General features: G+C 42.4%; 1 protein-coding gene across 5 annotated transcripts in view; it reads right to left on the reverse strand.

Moving 5' to 3' along the window:
• The window catches only part of LOC121882639 (kelch-like protein 29), a 218,704-nt gene that overhangs the window by 44,086 nt on the left and 159,165 nt on the right, over positions 1–15,453 (reverse strand). For all 5 annotated transcript variants that reach the window (XM_042391010.1, XM_042391013.1, XM_042391011.1 and 2 more), the window contains one exon: positions 6,302–6,500. In XM_042391010.1, coding sequence (XP_042246944.1) covers positions 6,302–6,500 — 199 coding nt within the window. The remainder of the gene's footprint in view (positions 1–6,301; positions 6,501–15,453) is intronic.

The raw sequence follows: 15,453 nt of genomic DNA on the forward strand, positions 1-15,453 counted from the left end.
AAGTGCCAGATGCAGTGTGAGCGATGGTGAGGCTGATCCGTGTTCTTGTAAATGCTGCTCGCTTTGGGTTTGAGCACGTACTGCAGCTTTAGGAACAGAATGAGTCAAGTTTTCTGGCAACAGCCGAAGCAATCGTTCACCTGCAACCCCCCTCCTCCCGCTTCCCTCCCTCTCCCGCCCTTTCCTCCCTCCATGGTAGCTCAGGCTGACAGTAGTCACTAGTCAAAAGGTCAAGCAGACGGAACCTTAATCTTGGCTGCAGCCCCTGCAGACATTCAGACCAAAGGTTATCTAATCTGGATTTACTGCCTCCATGTTACATTTATGTGCCGAGATAGATGTGTTTGCTTGAGATCTCACTGATAAGCCGCAGGAATATCAAAAACTCATACTCCAATTCTCCAGTGAATAGCTGCATCCAACTTTCTCTCTCTCGCACTTGCTCGCTCTCTTTTTCCCTCTCGCCCCCCCCCCCCCCCCCCTCAAATACCATTTCAGACTCCAGAAATAAAATCGGAAGAGGATCCGCTGAAGGGCACTCTTCACATAGAGCGATTAAGACATTTCTGGCACATTCTCCTGCATCCTGCTTTTCCAGTTTGAGAGGTGAAACAGAGTAATCTCACGCTGCAATGGCTCCAAAAGACAAACCAGGCTGAATAATTACACAGAGCAGGACAATAATCAACGAAATCCTGACATTAAAAAAAAATAATAAAAAAAGAACACACAAAGCTGAAAAGTGTCTTTCCAAACTGCTGACAGCTTCCCTGTTGCGATCGCCTTGCTTAATGGTTAGCGTCGAGGCTGCGCAGCCAGAGAGAAAGATGACAAATAAATTCAATTATTGCATGAAAAAGAGCCACTGTCACCGTTTTGACGAGGAACAGTTGAGGGGACGACGAAGCGATCAGCGAGAGAGTGTTAATCGCGCCTGAGCCAGAAGCAGTAGGTGGCAGGCTTCAGCGGAAAGTCATCTGATGATCTTTTATGCTCTCCTTACAAGGTGTGAATCTTGTTCTCCTTTTCTTTGCGGCGGTGGCACTCAAGGCCACTCTCCAAGGAGCCGCTGGCTGACAGAGGTGTGAATGAGCAGATGAATGTCACGCCTACAGGCTTCGGGACCTCACAAAAGAGCCCTGGTTTTATTGTCTCTAAACTGTGGATGCAAAGCCAAGCTATTGTGCAGGCTGATCTAATGAAATCCAGTTTTTTTTTTTTTTTAGACCAACACACAACCAAGCACACTGTGTTTTATTTGGCTTGCCCTCCGCTGCAAGAATTCTACACGGTTGATAACGTTTGACATCAACATTTCCAGAGAAATTTAGGGAGCGACTTCAATCCTGCTGCAACAAAGGGTTCTGATCTCAGTTTTGAAAAAAAAAAAAACTTCTAGGGAGCTTTTAACTGAGTAATCTATAACTGCAAACACCAATTCATGCATGAGGAATGATCACATAGATAAAATGCTTGTACAGAGAGACAAGGCTGAAAACTCCTATCTCAGTAGCCCCTGCTGCTGATGCTGAGTGTGTCTTACTGTAGTTGTTAAATTTTCCGCCTTTAGATACATGAACACTTGATTACAGATGATGAAGTGGACGCAGAGGAAGACAGGCTGAGAAAGAGTGGAGCTACTGTTAAGGATTCCCTCCTACAGTGTATGTATTTAAAGGTTTAACAATGCGTGTGCACGTGTGTGTGTGTGCGTGCGTGCGCGCGTGTGTGTATGCGAGCGAGACAGAGAAACAGTGTGAGCCGAGCTGGACCCCTGCGTCTCCTAGTCATTACAGCTCATTTGTCTGAGTGCTATTCCACTTGGCTGGGTTGACTTAACAGTTTGCCCTGGCGCTCTCCACCCTCCTCTGAGCCGAGCACAGCGACACATGTGGAGAGAAGGAATTGGGAACATAATGTATGAGTTTGTCTGGGACGCGTACACACACACACACACACACAGAGCATGTATCCCAAAGAAAACTTTTTCCCTGCTCCTTAATAGCACACGAGTACACATATAGATATATAACGCCAACGAAATCAGAGCGTATCTTATGTCTTGAGACAAAAAAAAGGTTTGTGAGTAAACTCGCAGCACCAGCGGCTGTTTAATCCCCATTATCCCCTGGAAACACTAATGATAGCTAATCAGATGCACATCCACACTCTAATTAACCAATTACTGTAGCAGCTAACGGATACACATACAGTACGTGAAACACCGTGAATTCATTATGAGGTTCTCATAGTTTTCACTTTTAACCCGAGACTCTTTTTTTTTGGGCCAAATGAGGAAGATAGGAGGCTGTTAAGAGAAGACATCAGCTGCATCCCCCCTGCCTTCCTCAAAAGTTCACTGTTGCAGCAGGAAACAAGTAAAATGAGATGGAAGGTAAAAATAAGTACCATTTAAATGAGTGCGCAGATTTTGTTAAAAAAAAAAAAAAAAAAAAAGATACAAGAATGCCAACCACATGCACACATTTACACAAAACCCATGCATACCAAGCAACTCTTTATGTCTAAAATTGTATTCCTGTTTGAAGATCAAAGACAGACAATTTCTATGCTGAGCATCTTTTTTGGCCACTTAATTAGCATCTAATAAAAGTAATGGGCAGAGCATCCACTCAATAAACACTCCAAAATGCAAAATCGGTGCAGCGCGAGACAGAAGACTGTCTCATTTTCAGTTAGAGAGGCAGCTTAAAAATAACCTTTACGCCATGGTGTCTATTCAGACTTTTATTACTCTTGCCTTGGGTTAATTCTGAGAGAGAAGAGCTTTGTCCAAATGTTGTCCAGCATTGCTATACATATATTTTTTGTTTCGCACCAGTTCACATTTCACTGGATTTTTTTTTCACTGGGTCATAATATAATATTTAAAGCTGGTCTAGCCAATAATTTTTACATTAACACTGCATCAAATGACTGTGTATAATGTGAAAGAAGACACTAAAGAAAACCATAGTGAATTGTCACTAGACTTTGCAGTTCCCGTCAGCTGTACGGAGCATTTCAGCATCTTTTTAACTCATTTCTTTGGTTTTTATGTCCCGCAACTTTACGGTTTTAAACTCTCATTCTCATCGCTCTCATAGGGTTGTTTTCAGCAGCAGCAGGCAGCTGTTTTCAGTGGAAAAAGCTCTGTACACTACCTTTAGTGCCAAACAGCAAAAAGACAAAGCTGGCAACCAGCTGGTGAACATAGCGGAGCATTTAGCAGCTAAAATGCCAAATATTTTTTCTTAGAGAGTTGGTGGAGAGTCAAAACTGGAAGCTGAAAAAAGAGTGAATATGTGGACTTATGCTGGTTAGGTGGACAGAAATGCAACTCCAAATAAATGCTAATGTTGCTCTGAATGTGTGAATAAGTTAATGTGTTTGTTAATACTTTTTCTATAACTTTTTAAGGTGATAATATGTCAGCATTGTGTTGACAGCTTACTGCTCTAAAAAGCAATTAATGCAGGTTAAAATTTAAACTTGTATAACAATTAGAAGCTGACTAATAGCTATATCAGTATGGCAGATATTATTGATTTCAACTCATCACATTTGTTTTGCTATTGTTGTATACGTGGGTTGATAAGTGACAAGAAACTGCAGTACAGAAATACCAAAAACAGGTTTGAATCAGAGAGAACAGACAAGTTTCTTTTTTCAACAGTAACAGCTCTTTAATTGAAGAGATTCTAATGAAAAATGTTTGTCTATGTTATGCGTTTATGTTTTAAAAAATGAACATTGTCAGATGTATTACTGTCACATTTTTTAAAACTTTAATATATCATTATTGGACTCTTTCAATACTGAAATCCAGTATTGGTCTGGCTCTATTAATAAATAATAAAGGAACACTTGCACTGCGAGTATAACATCAAGCATCTGATTCACAGATTGAAGCCTAGATGTGAAAGGATATTAATAAATAAATATCCTTTCACTGGCTCAAAAGAGTAAATTAAATTTCTAGATTGAAAAAAAAAAAAAAATTCATTTCAATCCATTCAAATTTATCAGTCGTAAAAAGACTGAATGTATGAGGCACTCAGACATGCGGCCCTCACACACACACACACACACACACACACACACACACACACACACACACACACAGTATGAACACAAACACCCCCACTATAATGCACCCACATATTCACAGATTGACTACGCTCAGCAAGAAGTGCTTCACGGATGGCAGTTTTCCTTTCTTTTTCCGCTTGACAGACTTATCAACCGAGCTCAGGTGGTGCCCCATCTGCTTGCGCACATTTAAAGTACACACACACACACACGCACGCACACGCACGCACGCACACACACACGTGCACGCGCACACACTTTCTGCTTACACAAGAAGACACATGCTCTAGGAATAAACTCAATCAAATGTCTGCCCTTCAAATTTCATTTCTGATCCCCCTGGCTCCTTCTCTCCCTCCCTCTCTCTCTCCGACCACATCCCGACCTCTCCTCCTGTTCTCCCACGTCCCTTCGCTTTCTCGTCCTCTGTGTGCCAGCCTCGCTCCCCGACAACCTCAAACTCTCCCTCCTCAGTCTTTATTTTATCTTCATGGCCACGTGCTAGTCCCCATGTTTACCCTGCAATCCCAACGACCATGCGCCCTGCTGTGCGGAGCCCATCCTGTCCAATGCAGCAGATGGCTGAACGGCACACGTGCACACAAACAATCACGACCGCAGATGCACACACGCAGGCGTACAAAAAAACTCAGACCTACAGGAATGCACACAGCTACACAAAATGTCAAAGTGCATTTGTATTTATCTGTACACCGAGTGCGGTACATCAGAACACATGAGCACACAGTTTTTCACACTTCACTCCATGAATCCAACAAGCAAACACGCTGATAAAATTCTCGACCCAGATAGTCAGTTCATAAAGAACTTCAGATTCTGAAGAGTTCAAAACTTGATCGAGAAAACATATTTATCATTCACTGAGCCATCGGTGTATAATGCATCATGAATGTATTAATCTCAGCAGCATTTATGCATTTATATAATTCTGTTGTACAGAGCCACAAGCTGCTGTGAATCAATACAAACTTCAGCCTGTATAACGGGACTGCAGGACGCATAAGATATGCACATACCAAACACTATAAAATGGGCCTTGACAGAAAATGTTTCAAGAAACTGCTGAGAACAAAGAGAAACTACTGGATAGAGGATGAGTAATGGAAGGATGCTGAGTGCAAATAATGCCCCAAATATCTTTTCTCAAGAGGCAAATGATTTTTTATGAAGGGCCTCATGCGACTGCATTGGAAGCAATTAAAGATTCAAAAAATATTAACCTAAAACAAGTCCTCCAATGTTTGTTTACTGGCAAGTAAACACACTGGCTGGACAACAGAGTTGGCTGGTAAACTGACCTCTCCATAAAGTGCCATTTGTTAGGCAATTATCTTTATTCTACCAAGCAGAAAATAACTTGTGCTGAATAGTAAGGTGTGCTGGTGCGAGGCTCATAATACCATGCAAACACTATAATTAGGCAGCTCTTTACAGGGGGAAAGAGTGAGGTCCTGGCCGACCTGAGGGAAAAATCTAACGGCCAAAAGCAATTTGCAGGCGCTTTCCAATTTCCATGAATGATTCTTTGATTTTAACGATGTAAACAAACATAGTCTTCAATGGCTTGGACATTGGCGTCGGCCGGACAGTGAATGGTTGGCTGGTTGCTTAGAAAGCGAGGACAGAACTGACTGTGCCTAGCTGGTGTTAAAAAGTTGTTAGGGGATGTTTATGTGCTGGGTTTGCTGTAAAAGAGCCTGAGTTCAGTAGCTCACAAACCCTGGGAAGCCGTTATGGTCTGCCACCTTCAACTTTCATGGTAAACTCAATCATACGTGGCTCCAGCAATCATTTGTTTGAATGCGGAAAGAAAAATCTGTCCTGAGATTTGGAAATATGATCTGTTGCCCATGTGTTCGTGTAAGTATTTACTGTAGTTGTCTGGAAAATATTATGGAGCTCTAAACCATTGCCTTCCAGTTGGTGGATAAAATCAATACAATGCAGTGGCAAGGCAAGGTCTCCTGGAGGGTCTTGTAGGGACCTGATCTCTCTGTCACCTTGTTGCAGTGAAATATGAATAGTGGATATGTGTGCGTGGGTGCATGGATCCCAGAAATAAGTTCTGGGTCAATTACACCGGTGGGAGGCAGATCATGTCACTGGCAGCTTGTTCTTGGGTCATACAGGCCAAAGATGCACATCAGTTTACCTATGTTTTTGTATGTGAGTGTGTGTGTGTGTGTACCAGCAGAGAGTCTTGGCCGGGTCCTGGGTGTCTGCATCTCTTGCCGTGCGTGGGGCAGCATGTGGTAGCGCTTGGCTTCGTTGACCAGATCACGACACGCCTCCGACGATTTGATCAGCTCCTCGTTGTCCACTACGTTCAGCAGGTAGGACGGATGGATGAAGGGAAGGCGCACCACCGCCAACAGCTCCGACAAATGCTGAAAAGACAGAAAGGAGAGGGGGAAACAGAAAAAGCAGGATTAGAGGTTGAAGGCTGCTATCAGTGAGTGATGCTTAAACAACATAACGGAGGGAAAAATAAAGAAACAAAAGCAAGCACCAATAAAACAGTATTTGTGGATATCTAAATTAATTTAGACTGAGTGAAATTACCAAGGATGATCAAAGAGGTTTTATATGAACAGCATTAAACAGAATAAAAACACAGTGGATCAAAGTCAGTAAACACAGACACTCACATCTTTCACAAGGAACGCAGTTGGATTAACTCCCCACCTCATTATGAATGTTTTTTGCTGTACAAATAACTTTGATATCTTAAAAGATAGGAAAAGCAACTATCATGTTTGATAAAAACCTATTCTGTTGTAAGTCAGGAAACCTAATAGTGGAAAGACCATTAGATCAGTTACCTTCTGTGCCAGGACCTCAAAGCTTCATTTTGACACCCTGCATGCATCGGTTTTCTATTTCTACACGAGAGCAGGACAAAATGCCCTGGCAAAGATGGAAGGATGAGAGAAGAAATCCTCAAAATCCTCCAAAAATGCTGGCAGCTTTTTTTATGTACTCACCATGATAGCCTTATTCACTCTCGCACATTTCCAAAAACTACTAACAACTCTAGAGACTTCTAATTGAGTCATTAAAAGCAATTCATCACAGAACAAGAGGCTGCCAATCACGTTTTGCCAAGTTTTCAGTGAGATCCGCTCAAAATCTCACTTTCACATGTGCATTTGGTTACGCCGCAAGAGCCGAAACAAAACAGCAGGGGGTATCTTACTTCCACCTTCTGCTTCCTATTTTTCGGTCTCGAAATTAAATCTTTCAACCGAAAGCTAATGTTCTTCTGCAGCCAAATTAAGACCCAGTTCTGGTTAATCACAAGCCATTCAAACCAAGAGATGATACAAATCAAGACGCCATCGCCAGCTTTAGTTTTTTAACATTCAAGTGAGAAAAAACAAATTAAAACTGATTTTACACAATTATGACTTTAAATTGGCACCTTTTCCTTTAAAGGGTCTGTTGAGCATGAAGATGATGCTTTTAAGAGGGTGAACATTGAGATTCATGGGTGTGGAAAGAACCTTAACTAAGAGAAACCTAAACTAAAGTAAAACTAATGTTTGTGTGCTATGTGTGCTATGCTATGTTCTATGGCTGTGTGCGCATACATTTACGTGCTTGAACTGTATAGGTGTTCAGAGATAGAGGCAGGACATCCTGTTGCCAGGGCAACCTTGTCTATAGCTCTGGCTGCCGAATGCTTTTTTTTCTTCTGTGTGTGCGTGTGTGTATGTAAGTGTATGTGTGCTGGTGTGTACTCCCATGGGAGTCTCATCTATGTCGACAGTAAAAGCTGTAAACAAGCTTGGACAGAGCGACAGAGAGCTGGGTGGAGATTGACCCCTCTGACCCTTCGGCTCAGAGCGACGTGACCGAGCCGCGCAGGGAGAGTGACAAAACAACAGACTCAGAGAAACATCATTCAGGGGAGAACAAATAATAAGCTGACACTCTACCTAAGCATCTCTCTCTCCCACCTGAGGCCTTTTACTCTGGCATGTGTCCCATTTGTTTTCTACCGATGTCCTGGGCGCATCTGACCAGAAAGCAAGAAATCAGACAGTGAAGAGAAGGACCATGTGGAGGAGAGAAGAGAATGGCATGAGAAGGAGGGGATAAGACATGAGAATGGAGGTGGGAAGACAAGCGAAGACTGAGGAGGAGGAAAGGATGAGAGGTAGCACGACAAGAGAGGAGAATAGACGAGACGAGCCAACTGAAGTGAGCTAAAAAGACGACGAGAGGACGGGAGAGAAGATGTGACGGTTCCACGGCGGTCAGAGAAATCTGCTGATGACATTTCTTCTCTGCAAGCTCGCTGGGAGCGAAACGCCATCCTGCAGATGGGACTGTCTGCTTCCCTCCTCCGACGAACGCACACAGCTTACCCAACAGTTTATCAAACAAACAGCTCAATACCCACATAAACACTGGTGGTTGCTCGCAGCAGCTCAGCTCAAACACAGCAAGAAAGGAGAGTAAAAGCAAGCTACCTAGCATACTGCAATATTCTTAAAGGTGCAATATACGACATTCAGCCCCACTGCCGCCATGTTGAGGACGACTTCCAAAACGAAGAACAGAGAAGCTCGGATAACAACACACACAGAGGGAGTGTGACTTCATTCTCTGCTCAGGACGCCATTACTTAACCTTATCTTTACATAGCAAACAGTTGTTTTTTGACGTCTAGTAGGGCTGAATGTCATATGTTGCACCTTTAAGGGAAGAATCACTAGCTGAAGAGAAGCTGCTACCTCCAATTACGGTTCCCCCATAGTGAGAGATATGCCCCAGTAGTTACTGAGTCATGTCACACTCAAATTGAGGTGACTTAAGCTTCAGGCTTGCTTTTCTATTACAAGCTACTTTTCTCCAGGTCTGCTACAACCTCACCTACATTCATGTTATGACATTATATAATGTGATTAATGCCAGTAATTGGATGTTGACACATTTTAAAAACACATTATTTGACAGTAAAGCCCTTTTAGAAAAAAATACCTTTCAATTTCCAATCTAAGGAAGAGGGAACTCCATGTTGCTCTACTGTATTTAAAGTCCGTTCGGCTCATGAGATCATATTTGTGGATTCGCGGGTCGTGTGAAATAGGTCCACGACTGACTCTTCTGACCTTCAGAGCTAAATTAAAGCTGTATATGGGGCAGTTTCAGCCAGGTGGTGCCCTTAGTGGCACGGCAGAAATAAATGTGCTCAAATGTCTCTGGGTGTGTGTGGAAATCTTGCTCCCATTTGGAACAGCAGGTGGACGGGCTAGAAGGCCCTGGGCTTGAATTTTTGTCTTGGGTCCTCTCTGTTGTGGATTTTGCTTGTTGTGAGGTTTTCATCCAAATATTTAGGTCTCCTGCAGCTGGAGACAGCATGCATTTTGTGTATCTCTGTGTATAACTATGCAATACACTCATGGACTGTCCCAGGTGTTTCCCTCTCTCTCTCGTGCAATGCATACAGGGATAGATGATCAATGACCTTGAATAGGAATACTAAAGTATAGGAAACAGGTCACCAGGTGTGGAGCGGCACTTTAAGAAACAAGCTACTTTCAGAATTTTAATGAACGAATGAATTCTGAGCACAACCAGTCAGCAGGTCGCGAGGTGAAGGCAAGATGGACAGACTAAGCCGTGTTGGGAGTTCTGTGCACGTGTATGTGTGCTCATTAGCAGTAGTGTCTTGGCACGCTGTGAAACCACACCCAAATCAGCGCTCAATCACACTTGTACACGGTTAGTTAAGTTTCCTCATACCTGTGGAAAATAAATAAAGAAAAACAAAAGCATCCACTGTACCATCTGCAAATCTTAGCTAAACACAAACCCACATCTGTTGTAGTCTCTCTTCCACTTGCCAAACATCTTTAAAATGGCAGTAAAACTACTTCAAAGAGACAGCATCTGGTCTCTGCAAAAAGGCAAGGACTGCTACCACATAAATATCCACCAAAAAACGCACCCACACACACACACACACAAACACACACGTATACACAGAGGCATTCACATGTGAATACAGAAATACACAGATGGTTAGACTTCACCAGTAAAGTCTGTAGCGCTGCATTGTAATGATGTGTTGTTTGTGGTCATATTTGTGTTGGGTTCAAAGGTTGATTTAACTGTAAATCTTTTCGAAGAGATTAAGACAATGTAAAGTCACTCAGGCTGACCTGTGATTTAATAAACCACCATGGATTCAATTGTGGGACCGCCCTGTGTGTGTGTGTGTGTGTGTGTGGATGGGTCTGAGTGGTTGCAGAGTGGTGGGATAATGCTTGGATGTTTGTCTCTACTTTAAAGAATTAGTATCCATCTCTAATTCTAACTCACTATCTCTCCCACTTCTTTTTCAATTTCTGTCTCTCTTGCCACCTCCATTCCAGCTCCTCGCTCTTCCTCCCACACATGCATATATCGGCATGGAAATGAGAGAGAGTTGCACACTTGCTGCTAATATTCAAATCCAAACTGTCAGACCCTTACGAAAAAGGAGTCCTGCTTCATGCCAGCCATTGAATCTACTCAAGTAGAAAATATTGCAGAAACTGTTTACTCAAAATTCTTGTTTATCTTTTAAAATCAAGTGTTTTTTTTTTTTTAAAAAAAGAAGAAAGTTTTCTTGTCACATTGACACTGCTTTGCAGTTGTGTCTTCACATCCCAGATGATTTTAGGGAACCGCAGTACTTTTTAATTTTCTTACATTTCAAGTTTTTCGGTGCTGGAGTCTGCACGGTCGCGTCTTGTGGTCACCGCCTCACCCATGGAAATGAAACGGACGGTTAGTTTTTGTCCAATCACATACCCACATGATATGCAAATTTTATCAGTGGTGGCAGCACCTTGTCTAATAACATACTCTTATGCAAATTTAAGTCAACTGTAATTCAGGTGTGCTGTGCTGGACTGGACAGTTCATTGTATTTAATTACTATGTTGTTAATTACATGTTGTCTTCTTTTAAATCACTCGCCACTGAGTAAATATACTTAACTCGGAGGTGGGTGTACACCGTATTTGCTTTGCAAAGCTTTTAAATGCCATGGCTTACTCTGTGCAATGAATCTGTTTATGGATTGTAGAAACCTTATAAACAGCAAAGGCCCCTTTCTTCTACAACAGGTGGGCTTTTTTGTTTAAAAAAAGCAAATCATTGTAGAACATGGCAACTGCCAAGAGGGATCTGTTAAAGAGTGAAATGATCAAATAAATTCATGTGATTTTGGGTTGAACTTTCAGAGGCATATCCATCCATCCATCCATCCATCCATTTCCTTTACTGCTTATCCCCTAGAGGGTCACGGGGGAGCTGGACAGAGGCATATCCTTTTTGACAAATTACCAAGACAGCTGCACCATGATAATCCTTTAGTCCGATCCCTTTGCTGAGATATATTAAAAATCTACAACCAGCTCTTAACGGTTTAGCCCGTTCATCCCCCTCATCTTCACCACCTGTCTCAAACTTCATCCTTCTATCAAAACCCAAACTGTCAAAATTGTTTTCACACATTATGTTTGTGGAGGAGCTCTCCTCTTTTTGTGACAGATATATACACATATACTCCTAACATTAATATTGCAGATGTGTGCCTTCCTGGTGAATTGAGGCTTAATTCTTCAGTGTGGGTAATTAAATTACCCCATCGTTTTACTTTATGTAAACCTGGATAAGTCACTTTTTTACATGTCTGAAATTGAGGTGAGGGCTGACTTTGCAGTACCTCGAAAGCTAATCCAAAGGTTAAGTAGATGATTTGATATTTAAACAGGCTGAAACCTTCCGTGGGTGTTAAGTCTGGTAAATATTGATGGAAGCTGAGGAAGCTAAGGCATGCAGGCTTTTACCTTCCTCTTTAGGGGCCATGGTGAGTGACTGACTACATGCACTCAATGCATGCCATATGAACTGTGTGCTAAAAGGGTTACATTTATATGGTGTGCATGCGTGTGACATGATCCAGGTAAATGAGAGTACTCACGACACTCAGACCAATGAATGACATGAGAGCAGGCGGCATGCATCCTACTCTCCATTTTGGGCAATCACTCTCTCATGCACAAGCACATAGAGGGGAAAGTGAGCGCCATCCCTGCAGACGAATGGTGTGACCTGTCATTTTCATCTTCTCGCCCACTCATGCAGGCAATCCTTGTATACTTTCAAACAGAGACGACGTCTAATGGATTCAAATCTTAACAGCTACTGTGCCAACTGAAAGATACAGAGCCTACTGTGCATTTAAAGAAAACACGGCGTGATCTTCTCACATTCTTAATATGGAGTTCAGTGAGGTTTTTTTTTGACATGCTGAACATATGCAAGGAATCCACTGGAGTCTGAGGACATATGGAGACACTACTTTTAGTTTGACCGTCCACACATACTTTTCCCTGTTCCAATTTTCTCTGGACAAGGAGCGTTAATAAGGAGTCCATATGTTTATCCGCTTGTATTCTGATGTGCAATCCAGGTAACACCTTGTGGCTTCACCTCTCTAATGGTCTGCAGCTTGCACATTGACCCAGTACACAAGCACACCAGGTTCTCAGTGCCAGTGGATGCACATGCCCAGCAGCCACGTCAACATGCATATACTGCTAAACAATGCAGCACAGCCCAGATCTTAAAAAAAAAAAACTTCACACACACATACTTGCACACACATATTCAGGCAGGTGGACAGTGGATGTGAGTAGGTTTTTGAGCCTGGTGAAAGGCAGGGATAATGTGTCTAACAGGGAACCTCTCAGATCTGTCAGAGGCAGCAGAGAAGCAGCCGGGAGGCCGCCATCCTCTGACACAGATGACAAATGTCCACTGAGCATTTCCCATTCCACTACTGTCAGCGACAACTAACGCCTCTTACTGTGTGTGTGTGTGTGTGTGTGTGTGTGAGTGTGAAATGATTCAGTGCCACGGTGGCATCAAATAAATGACACATGAACGGTCATATCTATTTGCTTTGCTCTGAGCAGATAGGAGTATGCGTCTGCTTTAGTGTGAAAAATGGACAACCCGATGCTTAAAACCCAGCCCTATATGAAAGGAAAAAAAAAAAAAAAAACCCACACACATACTCGCTCACTGACTCACAAGTGTGTGTTCAATAGAGCGCGTGCCCATGTTTAGCCTCACATCGCTAACAAACCCACTCAGCTGAAATGACCACAGCTCGGTGTCCATTTGAGTGTGTGCAGGTTTCTGTGTGAAAACACACGCATGTGCCTTTTCTTCTGGTAACACATTATGGACGAGTAAAATATGCTCTTGCAAATGGTACTGAATTTGGGTTTAAGAGATGTCCTTGCTTTGCTGGGTGTGTTTGCGTGTTTTTTTTTGTAGCTGCGTGACTACATGTGCATATCAGCCAGAAGGATGCATGGGGGGATGGAGAGAGATGTAGCGGACGACAGACGCTGACTGCTGCCCTGAGCAACTACTGACAGGTGCAATGTGTTCTCCTCTGAGGCCTATTTCAGCATGACTTCCTTCAAAGAACAAAAAACATTTCTTCTGCTCATTTCACTGCAAACATTAGTATGAGAGACTGCTTGATGTATATTAACGAAAAACATTCTGGTGTTGCCTTGCTTTTAACCTGAATTCTCTTTGACATCAAGTGGTATCTAGTAACTTCTGTATTTCCCCTTCTATGATATAGTGCAGTACATTTTCATTATTCATATGAATCTTGGGAAAACACAGAAGATTGCCTCCTTTGAACAGATAGCGCAGTTTGTTTGTTCTGTATGTATTGTATTGCTCATGCAACACTTGCGTGTTTATAAGAGAGCCCAGTGGAAATGAGACGCCTTTGACTTGCTCTGGATATGCAGCCGCTGTGGTTGAGTGGCTGTGTTCAACTGGTTGCACACATCAGGACTGAGCGTGCTCTGGGACGACAAAGGACACAGATGAGAATGGAGGTCCGGAGTTCACTGGCTTGCATCAGATCCCGTCCACTCGCTAATACGCAAGTCGTATTCGGGCCAATATACAAGTGATTTTCAGGCTTGTGTGAACGTTTGAGTACAGGACTGGGATTGAACAGTGACATCCTGTTTTGTAAATCCTGTGTGTGTGTGTGTGTGTGTGTACATGCAGGAATGTGTGCTTGTGAGTTGGAGAGAAAGAGACAAAGAGGACTTGAGGCAGAGAGGCAGAAGAAAAAAGCCAGGACTGCTCGCTGCATCAATCTCCATTGTCTGGCTACGTCTCTTCAAGAGTGTGTATTTGTCACAGATCATGCTGGCGGCGGCCTGCGTCGTGTTCATTTCAGCTCACTCCACAACAGTTTCAGTTTCCTCTTCAAGGATGATTGTTGTGACATGAAGCTCCTCATCGCAACAAAACACAATTAACCTTTTCTTTAACGGTGTACGATGATGAAGAGTTTCCGTTTTGAACTTGGAGCTTAAAAAGAGAATCACTAAATTAAAAGTGAAGCTTCTGGTGAAAGGGTCATTTGTAGTTTTGAAGGTAAATGAATTGTAAAACCGTAAGGGAAACTCAGTTTATATCCCTACACAGCCTCAAAGCGTTCTTGTCCTTTGATAATTTTATACTCTAACAACATAATGATAGCATCATTTGTTCTGGGAATTTTTTTATTTTTAATGAGTGCCGTAGGAAAAAAAAATCACATTACCACATTACCAGAGTCAATTGTATAAAATCCCCCAAATAAGAACTTATAAACACATGAAGTAATACCTTTAACTATATTAATTTGGATTGGGAGCTGCAAATGTCAGGGCAGGCCATTGTTATTTCTGATGAGTGGACAGTAGGTTCTTCCTAATGGTAAGGCTGGCCTTTTTTTTATCAAGAAAATACACCATTAACTGTCCTTTTTAGCTGTTACATTAGTTGGCTACTTTCCAAAGAGCCTCTTTTGTCAGGTTGAGTCACCTGGCAAGATAGGATCCTTTATGAAATATGTTGAAGTGAGGCGTAATGGAAGTCCTATTCAGGGATTTGGCAGAGACTGGCCTGTTATAATTGGAGCCATGTCTGTGGTCGTCCCACAAAGGACTGCTCGGTGAAAGGAAGGACAGGTCTCTCTCTGTCAGCACCTTCAGAGAGAAAACACAACACAGGACACAGTTTTTCCACCCTCTTGTTTATGTAACTTATGAAAACCAGTGTCTTGCAGGCTGAATGTGGGGGCGGATTGACTGTTATTCTCAGATGTGATGTTTCACGATCAGTAAACTTCACTGTAGTGTTAGAGGTAAACAAAATTAATCTAAGGCTGCAACAATTTCTATTTATTCTATATATTAATCTGTTGACTTTTTTCTTTTTTTGATTACTTACAGTAATATGTTTGGCATT

Source organism: Thunnus maccoyii, chromosome 17, assembly GCF_910596095.1.
Source record: "Thunnus maccoyii chromosome 17, fThuMac1.1, whole genome shotgun sequence".
NCBI classification, from domain to species: Eukaryota; Metazoa; Chordata; class Actinopteri; order Scombriformes; family Scombridae; genus Thunnus; species Thunnus maccoyii.